General features: G+C 38.5%; 1 protein-coding gene across 1 annotated transcript; it reads right to left on the bottom strand.

Annotated features, from left to right (window-relative positions):
* Positions 1-17,613: 17,613 nt before the first annotated feature.
* OR10V1 (olfactory receptor family 10 subfamily V member 1) lies at positions 17,614-20,818 on the bottom strand. The gene has a single exon (XM_074276345.1). The coding sequence runs from the start codon at positions 18,761-18,763 to the stop codon at positions 17,822-17,824; it is 942 nt and encodes a 313-aa protein (XP_074132446.1). The 5' UTR covers positions 18,764-20,818; the 3' UTR covers positions 17,614-17,821.
* Between the last annotated feature and the right edge of the window lie 1,932 nt (positions 20,819-22,750).

The raw sequence follows: 22,750 nt of genomic DNA, 5'->3' as shown, positions 1-22,750 counted from the left end.
ATTTATTGCTTCTAATTGTGCCTTCTGGGACTAAGGAGAAAAAGCCAAATCTCTCTTCCTTGTGACAGTTCTTTGAATACTTGAATACAGATAGTATGTCAGTCTTTTTTTTTTTTTTTTTTTCCCAATCAAACTAGTCATGCATCTAATCCTTCACTTTACTGATGAGAAAATGAGGCCCAGAGTCAGGAAGGAGTTTGTCCAAGAAAAGAAAAGCAGAGCCAGCTTCAAATATGAGCCTCTGATCCTGTTTTCATCACCTCATTTTTTGTTAAAATGTCCCTGAGGAGTGTTTTCCCAAGATTAAAGCTCTAATCTAGGGAGCTCAGTCACCCAGCTTAAAAACAGGTAGCGTTGGTCACAAAGGAAATTTATTGAAGAAGTGAGAATGAATCAATACAAGCCCATCCCACTTTTGGAAAAAAGACCTATAAAATTCAAGCCATCAGGTTAAAGCCTGTTAATTCCATTCTGTACATTCTTGACTACAATTGTGCCTCTGCCCCAGTTATACTAATGATTGGCGTTATCTAAAACTCAAAGATATTTACTCAGATCTCTCCTCCTGAAATACCAAAATGACTGTGCCCCAAAGCAACTCCAGGCCCTCTACATCCTTTTGACCTTAAAGATTTGTGCTGGGGTTCCTTATTAACACAATCTAGGTAAGTAGGCAGAGCTAGAGAAGGGTTTCATATCACATTGCACCTGAGGCTCTTTAGTCACCTTTGCTCAGGATGGGAGTTGAGAACTAGCAGAACTTCCACCACAGAGAAGTGATTAGAGCTAGGTCAGTGGTGGTCCAGAAAAAAAGGCAAGAGCTTTGGGAACAAGAAGCCAAGGATGTATTTTGGGTCACCAGAGGGAACTAATTTGATGGAGGAAATGGGCCCTGGCAAATTGGATCACTCCAAAAGAGAGCAATCTGGGTATTTAGAAGACCAGACACCAGAGATGGAATAGTTAAAGAATAAAGCTTATATTTAAGTGTTATGTGTGTATGTATGTATGTATGTGTATATATATATATATTTTGTTTATAATTGTTTATAAATTTTGTTAATTATTTATATTTGTTTATAAAAATGTACATATAATATAATTTATATAGATACACTAAGCTCAAGAAAGAGAAGTCTTAGTAAAGATAAGATAGCTGTCTTCAAGTATTCAAAAGACTGTATATGGCTCCATTCTGTTTGGCCCCAAAGGGCAGTAGAGGCAGCATAGGAGATGGAGAGAAGATTAGACTTGGGGCCAAGAAGACCTGGATTCGTGCTCCTACCTCTGACACTAGTTATACCACTGTAGGCAAGTTGTTTAATTTCTCAGTTCCTCACCTGGAAACATGAGGCCTCTAAGGTTTCTTTCTCCTAACTTGACTTGCATTGCAGCCTTTCCAGTGCAGAAGAGACTGCCTCAGAAGAAGGTTCCTCATCACAGGAAGTATTCAAGACAAGATCAGAGCATCCTTGAGGGCATTTTCAGCCAGGTAGAGGTTAGACTACTAGGTGATCTCTGAGAATTTTCCTTTGAGATTTGGGTGCAATACAGATACTTTATCCTTAACCTTACCACTCTCCCATATCCCTCTAGGAGAAGGCCCAAGGAATTGCATTTTTGTAAGTGAAGAAAACAAAAAGAATGACTAAGCTGAAAACTTGGACTAGAATCAACACTTAGGGACTAACTTTCCGATGTTGACATTGAGGAGCTGGAGATTTATCAGGAGACACTAACTTTTATAATGTGATTATCCAGTTAACAGATGTGGCTACCCTGGGTCTTATTAAAAGAATCTCAATTCTTTAGGGATGAGGTCATGTTCATATTAAAATGATCCCTTAGGGAGAGCTTGGAACCTCAGGTCCTAATCATCACACCGAAAGATTCCAAGTTTTCACTCAAGAAAGTTAGACCATCTTCAAATTAAGCTCAGCAAGGAGCATATGGACAATATCAATGTGGAAGAATGAGTCTGTGACAGTCTGTACCTGTCTGTCAGTTCCCAAAATACTGAGGTGAAGACGCAATCGTCTCATTTCATTCCTAGCCAGGAGCTCTTTGACAAAACACTCCCACATATTTCTCATTCTCTACCTTGTGAAGGCATGTTTTCTTGCTGGGAGCTGATGGTGTCATCTGTTTGGAGCTAAAAGGATGTTAGAAATCATGAAATCCAATTCCACTGTTTAACTGAGACCCAGAGAAGAGGAAGTCAGAGATTGAACCTAGATCTGTTGGCTCCAAATCCAGGGCATTAAAAAAAAAACAAAACACTCTACTATTCTTATAAATCCGATTTTTTTTTTTTTTTTAATTGGTAAAATGTATTTGGAAAGAGGAAAGTCAGAAATAATTGATTGGGGAAAGGCTGGACAATGTGTGACATCTGATGGGAATTTAATTCATTCTAACTTAGCAATTGTTTTAGTTAGGTTTTTTTTTGTTTGTTTGTTTGTTTGTTTTTTAATTTACAAAATCTATTTCCTCTCCCTTCCTTCCCTCATTGGAAAAAGAAAAAGAAAAAATAACACACTACTATTCTTATAGATCCGAATTTTTTTTTTTTTAATTGGTAAAATGTATTTGGAAAGAGGAAAGTCAGAAATAATTGATTGGGGAAAGGCTGGACAATGTGTGACATCTGATGGGAATTTAATTCATTCTAACTTAGCAATCGTTTTAGTTAGGTTTTTGTTTTTTTTTTAATTTACAAAATGTATTTCCTCTCCCTTCCTTCCCTTATTGGAAAAAGAAAAAGAAAACAATTGTTAATAAATTTGTATAATTAAGCAAATTTATCAGCATGTTAAAAAAAAATACATTTCACCATTTCTGAGGCAGGAGACAAGTACAGGCTTCATTATCAGTCCTCTGGACTTGGTAGTCATTGCATTAATCAGAATCCTTAAGGCTTTTGAAGCTGGTTTTTTAGCATCATTACAGTTTTTATACAAATTGTTCTCTTGGTTCAGCTTTCAACATGTGTTTCTTGAGCGCTCTTGTGTACTGAAATATTTAAAAAAAAATCTATTATAATATTAAAAACTGGAGAAAAAATTAAGAATCAGTCAGCTCCCATCCCTCCCCATGATAGTTCACTGATTCTTGAGCATCCCTCAAACATATTCAAATAACTATTTAGCCTGGTTTTGTTTCTTTGTAAAAAAAAAAAAAAGCATAATAATTAAATTCTCTTTCCCTCCCACTCCTCATCTTCCCAGGAATCTTGTGGTAATGCCAGAATTTCAACTTGGAAGAAGATGACTGAATAATCAGGAGCTACTATTGTATGTTTAGTCTATGGTAGGAAGTTCCTCCCTTCCCCTCTGACTTCCAGAATAAATACAAATGAGATGATTATTATCACACGTGGTCATCCCAAGGGAAGACTTTGCTCCTGGTTCTAGCGATTGGCTTCTAAGGTGAGTCTGTCCCTGAGTTGAGAATTCCATTAAATCAGGAATATCTTCTAGCTCCTATTCCCTAGAGTGAGTCTATGATTGATGATGCTCCTCCCTCTGATACCTATCTCACTGACTTGAGAAGTCCAAAGGAGAATGGGAAGAGCACAGCCTCTGAGCATGGAATCATTCAAATCCTTACTCTGATGCTGATGAACTCTGTGACTTAAAATATCTTCCTTAACCTCTCTGGATCTCTTTCCTCATCTATAAAATGGGAACCCTTCACTAGCTAGCCAATGATGTGGGTTCCAGCTTTAGACCTATGATTGAGATAATATGAATCAAGGAATCTCTGAATTTGACCTCAGAAGCCACTTATTCCTGAACAAAGATTTAGCTTTGAAAGTACTCAGATCCTAATCCAATCTCTGCTTATAGATCTCCAGTGTAAAGAAATCTACTACTTCCCCAGATCATGGCTCTTTGGAGTAGCTCTAATTGTTAGGAAGTTTTTTATTTTCCAAGTCCAAATTCTATGCTTTGCAATTTCACTTACTATTCTTAATCCTAAACAAATCCAATTCCTCTTCCAACTTCCAATTCTGCAAGGAAGTGAGCCCTCTCACCATCCTAGTAACCTTCCTCTCCACACTTCACAATAGACTAAAATGCATATTAAACAATACCAAAGTACCACCTGGTGCTCATTAAATTAGCAGATAATTTAAATTAATAAAATTCAAAATTTTCAATTTTGTAAAATTTAATTTTGTTTTCAACTTACAAAAATTCATTTCCCTTTTCTCTCCAGTTTTTGATGAAGAAGAAAGGAAAAAAGAAAAAGAAAACACCTCCTAGCACATATCATAGTCAAGTAAAACAAATTCCCACAATGCCATATCCAAAAAACATGTCTCAGTCAGCATACTGAGGCCATCGTGTCTCTCTCAGGAAATAGGTAGCTTAGATCAGAGATGTTGAGTATGCAGCTTACAGTACTCCCTGGTGGCCTTAAAGCAGATTAAAATGTCATTGGGAAATGTTTAAATAAAATTTTTTTAAAAACTAGATAATATTATCATATGGTTTTCTAAGTCGATATGAAATAATCAAGGCTCTTCATCTATATTTATTGGCTTCCATTTCTGGAAGAAATGGTCTAGATCATTATCCAGTCCTTTGGAATCGTGGGCGTTACTGCATTGATGAGAATTTTAAAATCTCTTATAGTTGTCTTTACCATGTTTTTATTGTTGTATAAATCCTTCTCCTGGTTCTGCTCATTTTACTTTTTATCAGCTCATGCAGATTTGCCCAAATTTCCCTGAAGCCACAATTTTCATAATTTCTTAGTAGTATAATAATATTCCATTACATTCCCATACCATAATTTATTCAACCATTTCTCCTAATCAATGGACAAGTCCCCTTACTTCTAGTTCTTTGTCATCACAAAAAGTGGGGATGTTGCTATATTTATTGTACCTTTGGGTCATTTTTCTCTGAATTTTATCTCCTTGTAGTATAAATTAGTAATGATATCCCTGGGCCAAAAAGTGTGTAGTTTAGTATCTTTGGGAACATAGTTCCAAATTGCTTTCCAAAATGACTAGACCAATTTACAGCTCCACCAATAATGCACAATAAGCCTGTTTTCCCCATAATCCCTACTATGCTTCTCATTTATCTTTTTTTGTTTTATCAAATTGCCAATATGATGGTGTAAGAAACAAAAAGTCTTACCAAGAACTCCACTGACTCACTAATGAATGCATGAAGATTTATTTCACGTTCTTGCAAGAATGAGTGCCTAAGTGAGTAGACACACTTTTGAAGCTCCAGAGGCAGCATGTTATTTCCTATCCAAAAGCACAAGTCCCTCCTGTGATTCTCCATTAACTGGATGAACATAAATCTCCATTCCTTATGACATAGCTAATTCCTGCTCCCAAGGAGCTTACATTCTAGAAGGTGGAAGGTAATACTGGAGGGTTTTAAGGGAAAGAACAAAAGATCTCAGGCGTCACCCCTGATTACAAAAGTTTTGGAGAAGGGACTTACATTTTTGGGGAGAAGATAATCTTGATTATTCTTTGATGTCTTATGGGTTTCAATTTTCTAAGTTAAGTTTCATTTCTCCAATTTAACTTTCATAATTGTGGAAACTGTATGCCCATCCATTTCTCACAATGGTGTGAGGTTGGACCTCAGAATTACTTTAATTTGCATTTCCCTACTAATTAGTGATTTGGAACATTTTAAATGTTCTTAGCTTAGATTTATCCTTAGAAAATTGCTTGTTCATATTCTTTGACCAGTTATCAATTGGGTAATAGTCCTTAATCTTACAAATTTTGTACCTTTATCACACTCATATTAAAAAAACAGCACAAATATTTTCCCAGTTGCCTGTTTCCCTTTGAATTTTAGTTTTGTAGGATTTTGTGGTGTTTTTTTTTTTTTTAATAGAAATTGCTTAATCTTATTTAACAGAAATTGTCTGATTTATCTTCTATTATCCTCTGTCTACTTGTTTGGAATTATTTCCCTTTTTACAGACCTGAAAAGTCATTTTTTCCTTACTCCTTCAATTGATTTCTAAAATCTCTATGTCTAATTCACTTAATCATTTAGAGTTCTTTTTGATGTAAAATGTGAGATAATGTTCTATACTTTGTTTCTAGCAGTCTGCTTTCCAGTTTTCCCAATAGTTTTTGTTAACTAGTGAAATCTCACCATAGCAGCTGAGATCTTTGGATTTATCAAATACTAGGCTACTTTCTTTGTTTGCATCTGAATTTTGTGTACCTTATCAACCTCTTTATTTCTTAACCAGTATCCAAATTATTGTGATGATGACTGCTTTTTAGTATAGCTTGTTGTAATACAGCTCAGACCTCCTTCCGTCCCGCTTTTTGTTTCCCTCTTCTGCCCCTTTGATATTCTTTAAAATGCTTCACAAAATAATCATTTGGTAGTTTCACTGGCATGATAATAAATAAGTAAAGGAGTTTAGATATAGTCCAATGCTGATGGGACTGAGGGGAAGCAAGCATCCAGTGACAGATACCATATTCAGTCTGCAAATTGTTACCATTTTTGGGAAGGCAATATGACGTGTTACAAAGGGAAATATAAAACTATGAATAAATACCAAATGGATTTACAATAAAGACAAGGTATCTGAAAAATGAGGGAATTTGTAGTTAGAGGGGATTTTGTACATTGTTGACTGCACTCCATACTTTCTCTATCATGTTATTAAACCTCTTCACCTTGGAAGCTTGCTCCATTTGTCCCTCACATAATAGAAATACCCTGTGAACTTGTCTGATTGCATTCCCTCCCTCCATTCCTTCCCAATTTCCTTTGTCTTCCCCTGTTAGAATGTAAGCTCAGAGAGGGCAGAAGCTGTATTTCTTTTTTTCATAAATCTCTATCCTTATCGTTTAGCAATGTCACCTGGAGGAATCGGTCTCTAACCTGCCAAAGCTGGTAACGCAGGCTAAAAACAGGAAAGTCAAGAATCAAAAAGAAGTTTAATTTCAAAGTGAGAAAAAAGGCTTACAAGCAAAGTCCTCCTGAGAAAGAAGGGCTATAGTTTAGGATAAGGATAGTATTTTTAAGAATGGAAACAACAACACTATTTCAAAATCCGATTCTTTTTGTACAACAAAACAACTTTTTGGACATGTATACATATATTGTATTTAATTTATACGTTAACATATTTAACATGTATTGGTCAACATGCCATGGAGAGGGGGGGGGAAGGAGGGGAAAAATTAGAATAAAAGGTTTGGCAATTGTCAATGTTGTAATAAAAACTATTAAAATTAAAAAAAAAAAAAAAAGAAAACAACAGAAAAACAGGATCCAACACAGTCATTCTTGAGTCTTGAGTAAACAGTTCCCCTCATACACCCATGCTTGCATGCATTTTGGGGACGATACGGGGATTCCTGGGTCCTGTGGGAACAGTCTCTAAGTATAAGAATCATTGAGCCTTGTGATAATTCAGCAAGGTGCAGAACTAGAGTTAACATAGGGGGAATAGGAATGAAGTAGTTCAGTTCACTTAGCAAGTCAGGAGATTTAATTGATCACTTTCTGCTGCATTCAACATGCAGAATGTCAGAGGCTGTATCAGCTCCTCTGGGATTCCCAGGGAAATAAAGATCAAAGCAATAAAAAAAAAAAAAAAAAATCATATGATTTTGCCAGAGGATGAGATCATCTAGAAGGTAAGCACAAAGGATTGTTGTTAAGCCAAGCTCAGGGAAATTTTGTTTCCTGGCCCTTGGTCCTGGAAAACAGGACGTCCCCTAATATCTTGACAGTATAATGCCTATCTCTTCGTAAAAGCTGTTTTAAATCTCCTTATTGAATGAAGGGCTGACTAGTAGCTACATAATGCAGCACACAGAGGGTTGGATTTTAGTCAACAAGAATTGAAAAATCTATCTTATGCTATCTGTATGAGCTTAGGCAAAACACTTAGTCTCTGTTTGACACAGTTTCCTTAACAATAAGATAGGGGTGATAAGAATATCATCTACCTCTCAGGGATATTATGAGGATTAAATGAGAAATATCATTTGTAAAACAAATACTAAAAGGCTATTAAATGCTGGTTACTCTTATCATCCAAGCTTATGAGTTGCAACATTCAGACAAGGAACCAGCTTAACTTGGGTCTAGTTAGGACAAATTTTTTTAATCTTAGAAAAAGTATAGCACAGCAGGGTTAGAATCAGAAGGACCTAGGTTCAAATGCTGCATCAGACAGTGTGACCCTGGCCAAGTCACTTAACTCTTATGTGCCTTTGTTTTTTCCTCTATAAAACGAGAGAGGTGAACTTGGCTTGTAAGGTCCCTTCCAGTTTTAAGCCTTATGATTACCATCAGTGGTGGCTGGGAGTGGAGTGGAGTGGGGTGGGGCATTCACAGTAATGAAATTAGAGTTCTCCAAAGTAAAAGAATTATGAATACCCCAACTCATAAGTACCACTGCAGGAATTTAGAGAGTAAAGAAATAACTTCTGTCAGGAAAACTTTACAATGACAATGGCATTTTAAGTAGGTAGACAAAGAGGTTATTCCTGTTCTAAACAAGAGAGAGCAAAAAGGCATAAACAGAACTTCACATTACATTTTGTGGGATGGTAAGGAGACCCACATATAAGTCCAGATCTCATATAAAGGAACAATGGGAAAATAGGATGGACCAATGAAGAAGTCCTTACTTGAGGAAGTTGACAATGGGAAGCCATTGTAAGCTTTGGAGCAAAGCATGTAGGTCATGTTTTAAGAATATTCATTGGGGGAGCAGCTAGGTGGTAGCTAGGTGGCGCAGTGGAGAGAGCACCAGCCTTGAATTCAGGAGGACCAGAGTTCACATCTGGTCTCAGACACTTAACACTTCCTAGCTGTGTGACCCTGGGCAAGTCACTTAACCCCAGCCTCAGTGGGGAAAAAATATTCATTGGACTTTTGTATTACCCTCTAGTCTGAAAGTATTTGGCTAAAGTGAAATGCACTCCACCTTGCTTTTAATGCTAAATTAAGTAACTTTTCATTAGAGCCTGGGTCATTTACATCTGAATATAGACTTATGAGCTAGTAAAGAGGAGAAGGCTATGGGCTTGCATGAAGAATTGAGGTGGAAGTAGACCAAGAGAGTCCCTGTTCTCACTCAAGGAGAAATTTTCAAAGTATCTGGGGATTCAAGCTGAAAAATGGGGATTTGAACGAAAGGAGGGACTGACTACTCTTACACAATTTTTTTCCAAGTTCCCTTTCTTTATAGATTTCCCCCCAAAAAAGAATCTGGAACCACATCTGTTCTGTCCTCTTGAAGAAGAAAAGCCTTTTCCCAAGCTCTTACCATTCATGAAGAATTTGATTCATTTTCTTCACAAAGAGGGGAGCCCAGTGAAAAGGACCAGCGCTCAAAGCCACATTCACCTCAAGGGACTATTTATGTGATACCCACACAAATTCATCATGTCCTACTAGCTCTGTTGAGGACATTACAGAATCAATCATGTATTGTTCAGCACTCCACATTTATAATGGGAAGTACCTTTCACTTTGCTTTTTTCTTCTTCCTTTAAAAATTTGTTCTGATAAATTTTGTTTTGATGCCTTTCAAACTTCCAGAATACTCCCAACGGAAGCCTCCTATGAAACATCTGAATGAAACCATATAAAATTGGACTCAACTAGTGTTTATCACGACCCTACATGGGGTCAGGTACTATCCAGGTGCTGATTATATAAAGACAAAAATGAAATGGTCACTGAACTCTAAGAGCTTTTATATATATATATATAAAAGCCCTTTGAGGTCAGTACAGATATAGATATATATCTGACTGGAGAAATGCAAGTGGTGGGATTTAATCTGTGCATTCAATTCATTTCTACTAGTTATCTAATGTGCTTTTCATTGCATCACACCGCCTTTTAAAAGCTAGTAAATAACAGAGTAATGGGCAAAGTAGTGGATAAAGTGATGAGCCTAGAGACAGCGAGATTCATATTCTTCAGACACAATAGCTAAGTGACTCTAGGCAAGCCACTTCACCTTGTCTACCTTAGTTTCCTCATCTGTAAAATGAACTAGAGAAGGAAATGGCAAACCACTCCAGTGTCTCTACTAAAAAAAACCCCAGAAGTGATAGGGGTTGAGGTCCCTTTAAGATTCCTTTCTAATTGCCCAACCCCCATGGCTGACCTTGATTCACAAATCCTGGTCAAAAGCACCTTTTGAATATCTAGGCCCAGCCCCCATCAGCAGCTCAGCTTTCCCCAGCCCCCACCGGATCTGAGCTATCTGAAAAGCCCCAAGAACTTGGGGGTACCACCCACAATCCCCTTCTAGGTATACAAGAGCCAAGCCGGAGCTCTCTCTTTGCAGAAGCCCTCCCCACCAACACATGGTATCCTTCCGGCCACATAAGGGTTCCTGCTGGCCCAGCGGCCACCTTCAGCCCTGGTGTTTTTCTAACTGAACTTTACTTCCAAATTTCTACAATAAACCTTTTATTTATCAATCTAGGTTTTCAGGCCTGTAAATTTATTTACAAGGGATACTGCGCCTCATGGGATTATCTTACCTTTATGCCCCTTTCCTTTCCCTCATTAAAAGGAGTCAGAAAGCATTGGACAATACTAAAAAAAAACTATAAAAAACAATTACTTCAGTTAATGGAAATATGGGATAGTGAGATGGTACACTAAATATTCAACTTAGATTAAAAAAAAACTCATCTTCTGAATGTGGAAATATGCATAGAAGAATTGTGCATATTTAACCTATGTTGAATTACTTGCTCTCTAGGGGAGGGAAGGAAGGAGAAAAATTTGGAACACAAGATTTTGCAAGAGTGAATGTTGGAAAAACTATCTTTGCATGTATTTTAAAAAGAAAAAGCTGCTATTATGAAAAAAATTAAGATAATACCTGTTTAAATATGGCTTTAAACTATGCCCTAAGTGCTATCAAACTGTGCATACCCTTTGATCCAGTAGTGTTTCTACTGGGATTATAGCCCAAAGAGATCTTTGGGAGGGAAAGGGAGGAAAGGGACCTCCATGTGCCAAAATGTTTGTGGCAGCTGTTTTTGTAGTGGCAAGAAACTGGAAACTGAGTGGATGCCCATCAGGTGGGGAATGGCTGAATAAGTTATGGTATATGAATGTTATCAAATATTATTGTTCTGTAAGAAATGATCAGCAGGAACTGATTCTAAGTGAAGTTAGTAGAACCAGGAGATCATTCTACACAAGAAGAAGATTATATGATGATCAGTTCTGGTGGACATGGCTCTTTTCAAGATGAAAAGGTGATTCCAATTCCAACAGACCAGTGATAGAGCCGTCTGCACCCAGAGAGAGAACTATAAGGACTAATTTGGATCACAACATAGTATTTTGACTTTTTGTTGCCATTATTTGCTTGCTTTTGTTTTCTTTTTAATTTTCTTTTCTTTTTGACCTGATTTTTCTCATACAGCATAATTGTGGAAATATATATAGAAGAATTGCACATGCTTAACATATATTGAATTACTTGCCATCTAAGGGAGGAGATGGGTGGGAACAAGGGAGAAAAACATTTTAGAATACAAGATTTTGCAAGGGTGAATGTTGAAAACTATCTATGCATGTTTTGAAAATAAGAAGCTTTAATTAAAAAAAAAAAAAGAAAAGAAAGAAAATGGGCCTTAGATGCTTATTAGCTAATATATAAATGATATATTAAATGAATTGAATGCACAGATTAAATCCCACCACTTGCATTTCTCCAGTCAGATATATATCTATATCTATATACTGACCTCAAAGGGTGTATATATATATATATATATATATATGTATATATATATATATGCACATATATATATATATATATACATATGCATATATATAAATTTATATTATTTATGTGACCCTGGGCAAATCACTTCATCCTGTTTGCTTCAGTTTTCTCTTCTGTAAAAGGATGTGGAGATAGAAAAAAGATACACATTTCAGTTATCTGCCAAGAAAACCCTTGGTGCTAGATAGATATATTGATATATATGTCATATCTATATATAATAAGCTACAGCTACAGGTAAGTGATGAGGTCAACAATGAATCTTGCTTCCTTAGTTTACTTGTAATTCTGGCCTAAATTCATTTGAATATTGAACCAAATTAAATATTGAGCCAAGGAGATCACAACTAAACAAACTCTGCTACATTAACATGCTGTTTGATCATTTTTAGTCATGATCATTTGTCATCCCATTTGGAATCCTGAAGACTTAAGTGAACTGACCCAGAGTGATGTGATCAGAACCAGAAGAAAAAGTTGTAAAATAACTTTTTAGACACAATTTTGAAAAAGAATTTTTATCAATGCAACAACCAATCTTGACTTCAGAGAACTGATGGTTATCTCTCAAGGTTATCTGTTTTCTAAAAGCCAAGTCCCATATGTCAACACTGTAGTAAACACTGAGGATACAGAGATGCCCTCAAAGAGCTCATTGTAAGCTGTGACTTTAATCCAAATAAAAAAATAAAAACCACTTACGTGTATACAAGACAGATGATATTTAAATCTCAGAAGAAAAAGGGGGGAGGGAAAGAAAAGGGTGTTCTGCTGCAGGTGGGGTTTAAGGGACACTTTAATGGGAAATAGGAGGTAGGAACTAGGATGTGGAGTATTCCACATATGGAGGACAGCAGTGAAAATGCCCCGAGGCCAGAAATGGAAAGTGGTATTTGAAGAATTGTAAGTTTAAGCAAATTAAGCAAAGTTTAAGACTACAGCAAAGGTGGGAAGAGGCCAGTGAAACTTTGGAAGCCAAACAGATTTTATATTTGATCTTGGAAGTAATAGAGAATCATTGGAGTTTATTGAGTGGGGAGGAAGGAGTTAGACTTGCTGTGTGACATGGTCAAACCTATAGTTTGGGAAGGTCACTCTGGCTAGGGAGGAAACATTTGAGGAAGGGAGTCCAATGAGAAGGTTAGTGCAAGAGCCCAGGTATGAGATAATGTGGGCCTGAACCCTGGGTGATAGTTGTGCAATTGGAAAAGAGGACATGAACAGGAGAGATTTTGTAAAAAATTAAAAACAGCATTGATATAGCATTTTAAGGCTTGCAAAGTGCTTTACGCATGCTAACTTATTTGATCCTTACAACTACCCTAGGAAGTTAGGTATTATCACTGTCCCCATTTTACTGATGAGGAAACTGAAGCCGAGTGTGATTAAGTGATTTGGCCAACATCACAAATCTAGTAAGTATCTGAGGAAAGTTTCTCCTGACTTCCAACCCCCCCCCCCCAATCTTCCTCTACACCATCGATTTAGCAACAGATTAGATAGATTCAAGATGCAGAATGAGACGTTTTCTAATATGGATAATGTGGAAATTTGATTTGCCTGATTATGTCTATTTGTTTCAAGCCTTAATGGTGGAAGTGGGAAAAAGAGAAAATGCTTGCTTATTGTAAAAATCAATTTTAAAAACTCAATTAATTAGAAAATTTGAAAAGAAAACATTTAATCTTAGCTATTCAGCTTGATCTTTTGTTGGCTGAGTGTGGTATCTCTGACTGAAGGTCTACAGGATCTCTTTGGGGAGAAAGTCTAATCAAGAAGTATCAGCAGAAGTGTGAAAAGTGCTAAAAGACCAAATTAAAATATAATTAGAAATTGTTTAACAGAATAAATAAAAATCAACATAAAGTCAATTTGCAGTTCCCTGGGATTTGCTTCTTCTAAAAGTTGACAGCTCTGCCCTTGTAGATTGTAACTGAGATAGTCAGTGAGTGTCTCTAAGTGGGAAAGCCAAGAATTAGGATAGCCAATGGCAAAGCCTCAAAAAAAAAAAAAAAAAAAAAAAAAAAAAAAAACAAAGACTTATCACCTGTCACCTAGAGACCCTAATTCTAATCCTAATTAACCACTTTCTAATCCAACTTCAATATTGGGCAGCCAAAAGAGCCTCCTTTTGAGTTTTTGAGATAAAAAAGAAAAGCTTCCTTTAAAGGAGGCAGCTTAATCAGCATGGAGGGACAAAGAAGCTGTGCCTCCCCAGACCCGTACCCCAGGTCTTTTGCCTCTCTAACTTCAAGAAAACAAGAGGAAGCCCATCTGCCAAAAGTCCCACTTAACCTAGTCCAATAGTTCTTAACATTTTCCCCTATTAGCAGCCCCCTTGCCAGTCTGATGAAATGTAGAGTACTTAAAATATACTTTTAAAAAAATTGTGATAGAAAGAAATGCTTATTTCCACCTAAAGATTAGTGAAAATAAAGCTGTTATTTGTTTTCTCCCCTTCTTTCCCTTAAAGTTATATATTTCTCGTATAAAAGATGTGGTCATGAAGATCTTTGTTAAGTCCTTTTCTAGACTAAGGTTGCTGTGAGATTTTCTCTCTCTCACTCTCTCCCTCATAGTGTCTTCTCTTCAGTGGCATCTTTCTCCTTACTATGGCTAATTCTAGTTAGTCTGCTGTATTCTTCTATGGATTTAGCCCATCAGGCAAAAGTTTACTCATATCTCATAGCCTAATCCTTTAATGGATTCTTCCAAACTCCTTTCTTTGGTAACTCTATTGCTCTCCCAAATCTATTTCATATTTACCTCTCCCGCTTCCTATTTTACCTCTTCATTTTGTCTCCTAAATAAATGTCCCTTTTGGCAAAGATAATGGCCATTGTGAATTTGTCACATGTTTATTTCAAACTAGGAATTGCAACTCTTTCTTCATAGCTCATTTCCCTTATTCAATTCAACAAGCAATTATTAAGTGTCTACTGTATGTCAAATACTGTGCTATTATCTACAAATCTCTACCAAAAACTCAACCCAGGAAGATCAGAAAAGGTCTCTTGTAGGAACTTTGAAGGGAGGCAGGAGTTCAAAGAAAGGAAATGAGGAAGAAAAACATCCTAGGCCTGTGCAAAGAGTTTATTAAGTTTATTAAATAGGATAGGGACATAGTCAGACATAGCTGCTGTGTAGAGGGTAAATTGGAGAAGGGGAAGATTAGAAACAGAAAGATCCACTAGTATCAAGTACTGTACTAATCTCTATAAAGACAAAGACAATTTAAGGAAGATCACAAAAGACATCTGGTAAGACGTTGTACAATAACATCTTAAAGAGATGAGGAAAGCCTGAACTATGACAGAAGTATCATGGAAGTAGAAATGAAAATATTTGAATATTAATTAAATATGTGGAGTGAATGAGAGTGAGAAGTCATAGATGATGCTGAAGTGGAAATCCTGGATAACTAAAAGGATAATGATGCTTTTAACAACAACAAAAAAAAAAAAAAAAAGAGAGAGAGAGAGAGAGAGAGAGAGAGAGAGAGAGAGAGAGAGAGAGAGAGAGAGAGAGAGAGAGAGAGAGAGAAATTCAGAAGGAGATGGGTTTAGGAGAGAAAGCTAATCAATTCTCTTTTTAACATGTTGAATTTTAGGTGTCTATAGGATATCTACTTTGAAAAATCTAATTGGCAATTGGAAATTGGAGATTTAATTGGCAACTAAAACTCAGTAGAAAGAAAGGGTTGGATTAAAAAGATTGGAGAGCCATCTGCACAGAATTGAAAAATAAATTAATGGGAGTTAATATAATCACAAGTGATAAAATATAGTCAGAAAAGAAAAAATGGCACAGGATGGAACGTTAGTATCCTTATCCTCCTAGTATGGGTGTAGGATATGGATAATCTGCCAGCAAAGATGAGTTAGGAAACAATTAGAAAAAGAACCAAGAGAGCAGTGTCATAAAAACACAAAAGAGGATTTAAAAAGTGGTCCAGAGTGTCTAGTGCTGAAGAGAGGGAGTAAGGAAAGATCTATGCAATTTGGCAATTAAGAGAACAATGATAACTTTGGGTAGAATGAGTTCAGTTGAGTGACAGTCACAGAAGCTAGACTTGTTGTTTGTCCTTCATATTAGAAGAACAATGATATCACAATACTGGGGTCAAGGTACAGTGTCAAAGATTCAGTCCTAGATTTGTGCATTTCTCCTTTCTTTTGAACCACTGCAATTCTGCTTTGCTCATAAAGCATAGCCCCTTCTTTGATGTAGGCACCCCACATTGGGTGCTCTTGTGCCAAAGTCTCCTATGTTTCATAATCGATACAAAAGTTCTTCAGAGAGACCCTGAGAGTGTTCTTGTATAACTTCTTCTGACCTCTTGGGAAGTGCCTGCCTTGTGTGACTTCTCTATAAAATAGTCTCTTAATTAAACAGGCATTTGGCAACCAGGTCAAATGGTCAGCCCATTGGATTTACCCTGGCTCCCTAGCCTGGGTGGCCAAGCCCAAGATGGGTAGCCAAAAGAGGTAAGGGTTTTGGTAGTGAACACGTGGGTCTTCTGACCAGGTGTTCACTTGGGAACCAACAAGTCAGGGCATTATGTGAGTAGGTATAATAAAGGCTTTTAAGATTACATGTGGCTGTTCTTGAGTGCGCTACCGGTTATTAAACTATAGATTCAAGAGATCATGGCCAGAGACCTTTGAAGGCCTCAAAGGAGGCGAGCCGGGCAAAGGTCAGTGGTCAAAGGTACTCTGTGGGGCCTAGGACAGACTAGTAATTGTAACTGCCAGGAGGGCACATTACAAATGCCTGCAGTAGAATTTGAATAGTTGACCGTTCAGCTTGAGAAAAAAAAACCTTAGTGTCTGTTACTTTATACTGCCAGGTCATCTTCAGAATCTTCTTAAAATGATTCAAATGGAAGCAATTTGGTTTCCTGGAATAACGCTGGGAGACTGTCCGTGTTTCCCGGGCCAGCACAGTGAAGGCAGCACAATGGCTCTATGGCCCTCAGTTTGCTAGTCAGTCTAATACCTCTCCTCACCCACACTTCCCTTCAGAACCTAACTAAATCACAGAGCATTCAGCAGTATGAAAGGAACATGAAAGGGGGTGATGGGTGTAAAGAGCTTTTTCCCCACCCTTGGAGTTAAGCTGAGAAATGGAGATGAGAGGATTACAGAGTCCATTGAGAGTTGTTTTGAGAGAAAAGGGAATTGGGTGTATTTATAGGCAGAAGCAAAAGAACTTGTAGGTAGGAAAAGACTGAAAGAGAGAAGAAAGAGGGAAAGGAGAAAAGAGAAATGAAAAAGAGAATAATTGGGGGGGGGGGGGACACCTGTTAGAGGAAGTAGGTGGAAATGGAGATAAGAAGTCAGCTTTGGGGATAGGGGCCACCTTTTAATTAGACTTTTGAATAGAGGAAGAAAGAATAAAGGTTGACATCAAAGGAATTTTAAATGTGAAGAAGAAAAGAATAGAAGGCTCATGCTGAATAATCTCTATTTACTCAGTAAACATGAAGTGAGATGCTCACCTAACAGGGTGGTATGGGACAAGAAGAGATTTTTTTTTTAAGTCTGAAATCGCCTCTGAACTAAGTAGGATAATCAGGGAGGAGTAAAAGGATTGTCTTGTCAAAGTGAGGATCCAGTTGAGATGAGATAGCATAAACGTGTAGAGTACCCGGCTGTGACTTTAATCCAAAAATATATGAAAGGAAGGAGATGTTGGTAGGGTTAATCCATTTGTCATCTCCTATTCATACTAATGAATTAGATCCCCTAGAGTAAGGGTGTATTTCTCTCAAAATTCTAGGGGTATACAGGTAGTAGGTAACATACAAAGGTGGTAGGTAATATACAAAGGTAGTAGGTAACATACAAAGGTGGTAGGTAATATACAAAGGTGGTGGGTAATATACAAAGGTAGTAGGTAATATACAAAGGTAGTAGGTGACAGATTTCAAACTGGTTTCCCGGCTCTGAGTCCAGGAGTCTAATAAAAACTAACATTTTAAAAGCTGGTGGTTGAGGTCCACTTCCCAGGGACGCTGACTCCTTCATTTGCACCGGGCCCACCACAGCCTCCCCAGCGTCCTCTGGAGCGCGTCCTTGAGCTCTTTGTTCCTCATGCTGTAGATGAGGGGGTTTAGGATGGGCGTGATGAAGGTGTAAACCACGGACACCACGCGGCCCATCTCGGGAGAGTACCTGGAGCTGGGGGACAGGTAGATGAAGCTGGTGCAGCCGTACTGCAGCAGCACCACGGAGAGGTGCGAGGAGCAGGTGGAGAAGGCCCGGCGGCGCCCCTGGGCCGAGCGCATGCGGAGGACGGCGGCCGCGATGTACGCGTAGGAGGTGGAGATGAGCGAGAGCGGGAGCATGAGCACGATGAAGCTGATGATGTACAGGGCGGTCTCGTGCGCGTGGGTGTCGGTGCAGGCCAGGCGCATGACCGCGGGCATGTCGCAGTAGAAGTGGTAGATCTGGTTGCTGCGGCAGAACGGGAGCCGGAAGATCAGCACGGTGAGGGGCAGCGCCAGCAGGAAGCCCAGCGCCAGGGAGGCCGCCGTCAGCTGCCCGCAGCGGCGCCGGCTCATGATGAGCGTGTACCTCAGCGGGTAGCAGATGGCCACCAGCCGGTCGTAGGCCATGACGGCCAGCAGCACGCAGTCGGCGCCCCCCAGGAAGACGAAGAAGAACATCTGCGCGCCGCAGCCGGGGAGGGAGACCGCCGTCCTGCCCATGGACAGGAGGCTGGCCAAGGCCAGCGGCGCGATGGCCGACGTGTAGAACATCTCCAGGACCGCCAGGTTGGCCAGAAAGAAATACATGGGCGTGTGGAGCGCGTGGGTGACCCGCACCACCAGGCCGATGGCGGCGTTCCCGCCGAGGCTCACCAGGTACATGGCCAGGAAGGCCGCAAAAATCAGCATCTGCACCGGGAAGTGCGGCGAGAACGGGCGGAAGAAGAACCACACCGTCTCCGTCCGGTTTCCCATGCAAGCCGCTCCGCCGCCTGTCAGAAGGAACGAGGGCAGAAGGCTTTCAGAAGGGTTTTGTTGGATCACTTTGTAGCACTTTTAACTTGCCCATCTTCATAACCCAAAGTCCTTTTTTTCAGCACTTAGCATGCAAGAGCGGCGCGTGGGACAGGGAAATGACCTCCGAGTCAGCGCGTCCTGGACCCCGTGCTGCCCCCGAGACAGTCTGCGTCAGCACGTGAACCGGTCACCTGAACTCGCCGCGGTCCGAACAATGTGAAGACCATGAATGCATCGGGGCAGCGGGTTCTTCCGCAGAAACTCCCTCGGCCAGTGAAATCTAAGCGCTACTCCACCTTAAAATCGTGTGTCCCTGCGTGTGTGTGTGAGTGTGTGCCTGCGTGTGTGTGTGTGTGAGTGTGTGTGTGCCTGTGTGTGTGAGAGTGTGTGTGTGTGTGAGTGTGAGAGTGCGTGTGTGCCTGCGTGTGTGTGTGTGAGTGTGAGAGTGCGTGTGTGCCTGCGTGTGTGTGTGTGTGAGTGTGAGAGTGCGTGTGTGCCTGCGTGTGTGTGAGTGTGAGAGCGTGTGTGTGTGTGCCTGCGTGTGTGTGAGTGTGTGTCTTGTGTCTTAGCCCATTACTAGACTGTAAATTCACTAAGGGTAGAGGCTGACTCCCAGTCAAACACTCTTCCCTCACTTTCCTCTCCCATCTCTGTGTTATCTAAATTGTGAATCTTCATTAGCATCCAGCCTGGTGCTCTTCCTGGGGCTTAATGAATGTTTGTTTAAAGAATAAGAGGATAGATGGATGGATGGATGGATGGATGGATGGATGGATGATTGGATGGATGAATGATTGGATGGATAGATGGATGAATGATTGGATGGATAGATAGATGGATGGATGGATGAATGATTGGATGGATGGATGAATAGATGGATGAATAAATTTGAAACCCCAGAGTTAAAGAAAATTCAGGCTTAAAAATGATTAGCCATAAACTTATTCAGGGAAAGTGCAATACTTCAGTAGTTTAATAGATGCCCAACCTCATCAATATGGGCATTCCTTCCTCAGTACTGATCACAAGCCATATCACTTGTGATATAAAACTTGAATGACATAGTAATATTTCTTGAAACCAAAGCGACATCTGACATCTCTCCATCCATTCATCTCCACTCAATTACCAGTTTCTGTTGATTCTTCAAAATGTTTCCTTTATGTCTTCCTTCCTTTCCATTCCCATGACTACCACTTGAATTCAGCCTTTTATTATCTCCTTCATCTTTCTCAGCTTCTAGTCTTTCTCTCCTCCAATTCATTCTGCACGCTGCTGCAGATTCCTCTATCTTCTTTAAGCACAATTCTCATTACATTGGGCAGAGCAAAAAGTCTTTTGCTCAGGAACTTTCTATATCTCCCCATTTCCAATAGGATAAAATTTAATTCCTTTGTTTTGTTTCTAGATTATGATCTAGCACTCCCTTAGCAATCTAAAAGAATCTCCTTGTTTTTTTCATTAAAGTCATTTGCTCCAACCAGCCTTTTCCTGAGCTATGAATTAATTATAACAGCCAATAGCTAGAGAACACTTTACAATTTGTGGATCACTTTTCCTACATTATTTCATTTGAGTCCTACAGCAACGCTATCAAGAAGGGCCTACAATTAATGTTATCCTATTTGCAAAATGAGGGAAAATAGCCTCAAGTTAAATGACTTGCCCAGGTTCACACAGTCAGTAGTCATTAGACAAGATTTGAATATAGAACTCTCCTGATTCCCATTCAAGCATTTTTTCTTTGCTTACTCCCTGTCCTCCTGCCTTCTAAAATGATCATCTATAAAGCAATGCAAAGAGAACTAGGAAGCATTGTGTATAGTGGACTGCCATGATCTAAATGCTACAATGCTAAAAAGAAAAAAAGAAAAAAATCAGTCAAATTCTGATATATTACAATAAATAGCCTGGGTCCCAGAAAAGTAATTTAAGAAACACATCTTCCTCCTCTCAAGAGAAAAATGGCTACTCCAGATAGGGAATGCAGTACACTCTGTCAAAGTTGGTTGCTGTGATGTTTGACCTTGCTGAAATGCTTTTTTTTTTTTTTTTTTTTTTTTATGATAAGGAAGGGTTCACTAGGAAGTGGGAAGGGAGATAAGATTATGTCAGGAGAAAATAACTATGGTATAAAAACAAAAGACAATAATAAAACTTTAAAATCAAACATTATTTTAATCTCTCAGTGCCATTCATTTTATTATAGTTCTAATACCTTCAGTCAATCAGTAAGCATCTATTGAGGGCCAATTATGTATTAGAAACTGGGCTATGTGCTAGGAATAAAAAGTCAAAAAGAAAAGTCTGCATTCCAGGTGCTTATAGGATCTTGGATTTCATTTTTTATGAGATTCTCTAATTGCGTTCCCAAATCCAAATGGAGAACTCATCTGTAACTAAGTCTCAGAAAAAATTACTCAGAGGCATGAGGGGTCAAGTAAGTTAGTCAGGATCTGTGGCCTGTGGCAGAGAAATTGAACACAAATGTTCCTGACTCCATGGTTTGGAGCTACTGTCAGATCCATAGGATAATTTTTCAGACTTCTCCATCATTCCCAGAATCTTTTCAGACATTGTGTTATCTGTCCTTCTGTGGACCATGGGCAAATCTTTCATGCTTAGGAATTTCCTAATCCCACATTTATAACTCTTGGAATCGGGTCAAACTTCCATCTAAAAGAATAACTTAAATACTTGTATAATGTCTTTTTAAAATTATATGTTTTTAGTTTGTACATTACCTTTATTTCCAAATACATTCCTTCCCCCAAAGAGTCATCCAAAGAAATACAAAAGAAATTAAAAAGACAGGGGGAAAAAACCAATTCACAAAAAGTAAACGGCATATCATATGAGACTGATAATATTGATAACTTTTGTTATGAACATATATGTGAATGCACATATATGTGTATATATACATTGTATACACATATGCATATAATGTTTTTATATATGCATGTATATATTTATACATGCAGATATAAACTTATACACATAAAATAAATCTAACATGATTTGAGGGGGAAGGAATTAGCATCAGAAGCAATCAAAAAAGGCTTCATGTAGAAAGTGAAATGTGAACTGGACTTGAAAGAAAAGAGGAATTCTGAGAAGCAGAGAAGACAAGAAACAACATTGCAGGCACAGAATACAGCCAGTAAAAAGGAGGAAGAAGGAAAAAAGAATGCCAACAGCAAGAAGGCCAATTTGGCTAGAATATAGAATATGATCATGTATAATATTAGGGAGTAACATATAGTAAAGCTGAAAAGGTAAACTGAGGCCAGGTTTTGAAGGACTTTAAATTCCATGTAAAGGAGATACTTACTAGCTGTGTAGTTCTGGGCAACTCATTTAATCTCTTTGTGCCTCAGTGTCTTCATCTGTAAAATGAGGAGATTGAACTCAAAGTTCTACGATGCCTTCCACTCCAAAACTATGATCCTATGAGCTTAGGATTTTGTATTTGACTCTTTAAAAAATAAGGAGCCACAGAATTAATTTACTGTGGGAGTGACTTGATCAAATTTAAGGAAAATCTCCATTTTTTTTTTTTTTTAAAGAAAGAAATTGATAGGAAAGTATGGTTTACTTTCAAGGAATCTCTTTAAAGCCAAATTGACTGAAATGAACTTTATTCCATGAAGGACAGTTCTAGTCTTGCCAGATCCTATAGGAAAGGCAAGAACAAAACAAAAACTTAGTTTTGTCATGACAGGCAGCCCTATTCATCTTTAGAATTCATAATATGTTTTCTCTCTTACCAACTCAGAAAAGAGGCCGTTTTTGAGGGAAAGGGCTGTACTTTTCTATTCTTTGTCTACATGATGCCAAAAAGACTATCAGGTTTTATAGCAGATTTTTAGTAAATGTTTATAGGTTTTAAAAATCTGGCTGAATTCTGTCCCTTTGTCTCCAGCACTTAGCAGAGTGTCTGGC

The sequence above is a fragment of the Sminthopsis crassicaudata genome, chromosome 6 (genome assembly GCF_048593235.1).
Source record: "Sminthopsis crassicaudata isolate SCR6 chromosome 6, ASM4859323v1, whole genome shotgun sequence".
Taxonomy (NCBI): Eukaryota; Metazoa; Chordata; class Mammalia; order Dasyuromorphia; family Dasyuridae; genus Sminthopsis; species Sminthopsis crassicaudata.
Note: the sequence above shows the minus strand (reverse complement) of the source record. Positions and strands in the feature narration are given on the sequence as shown.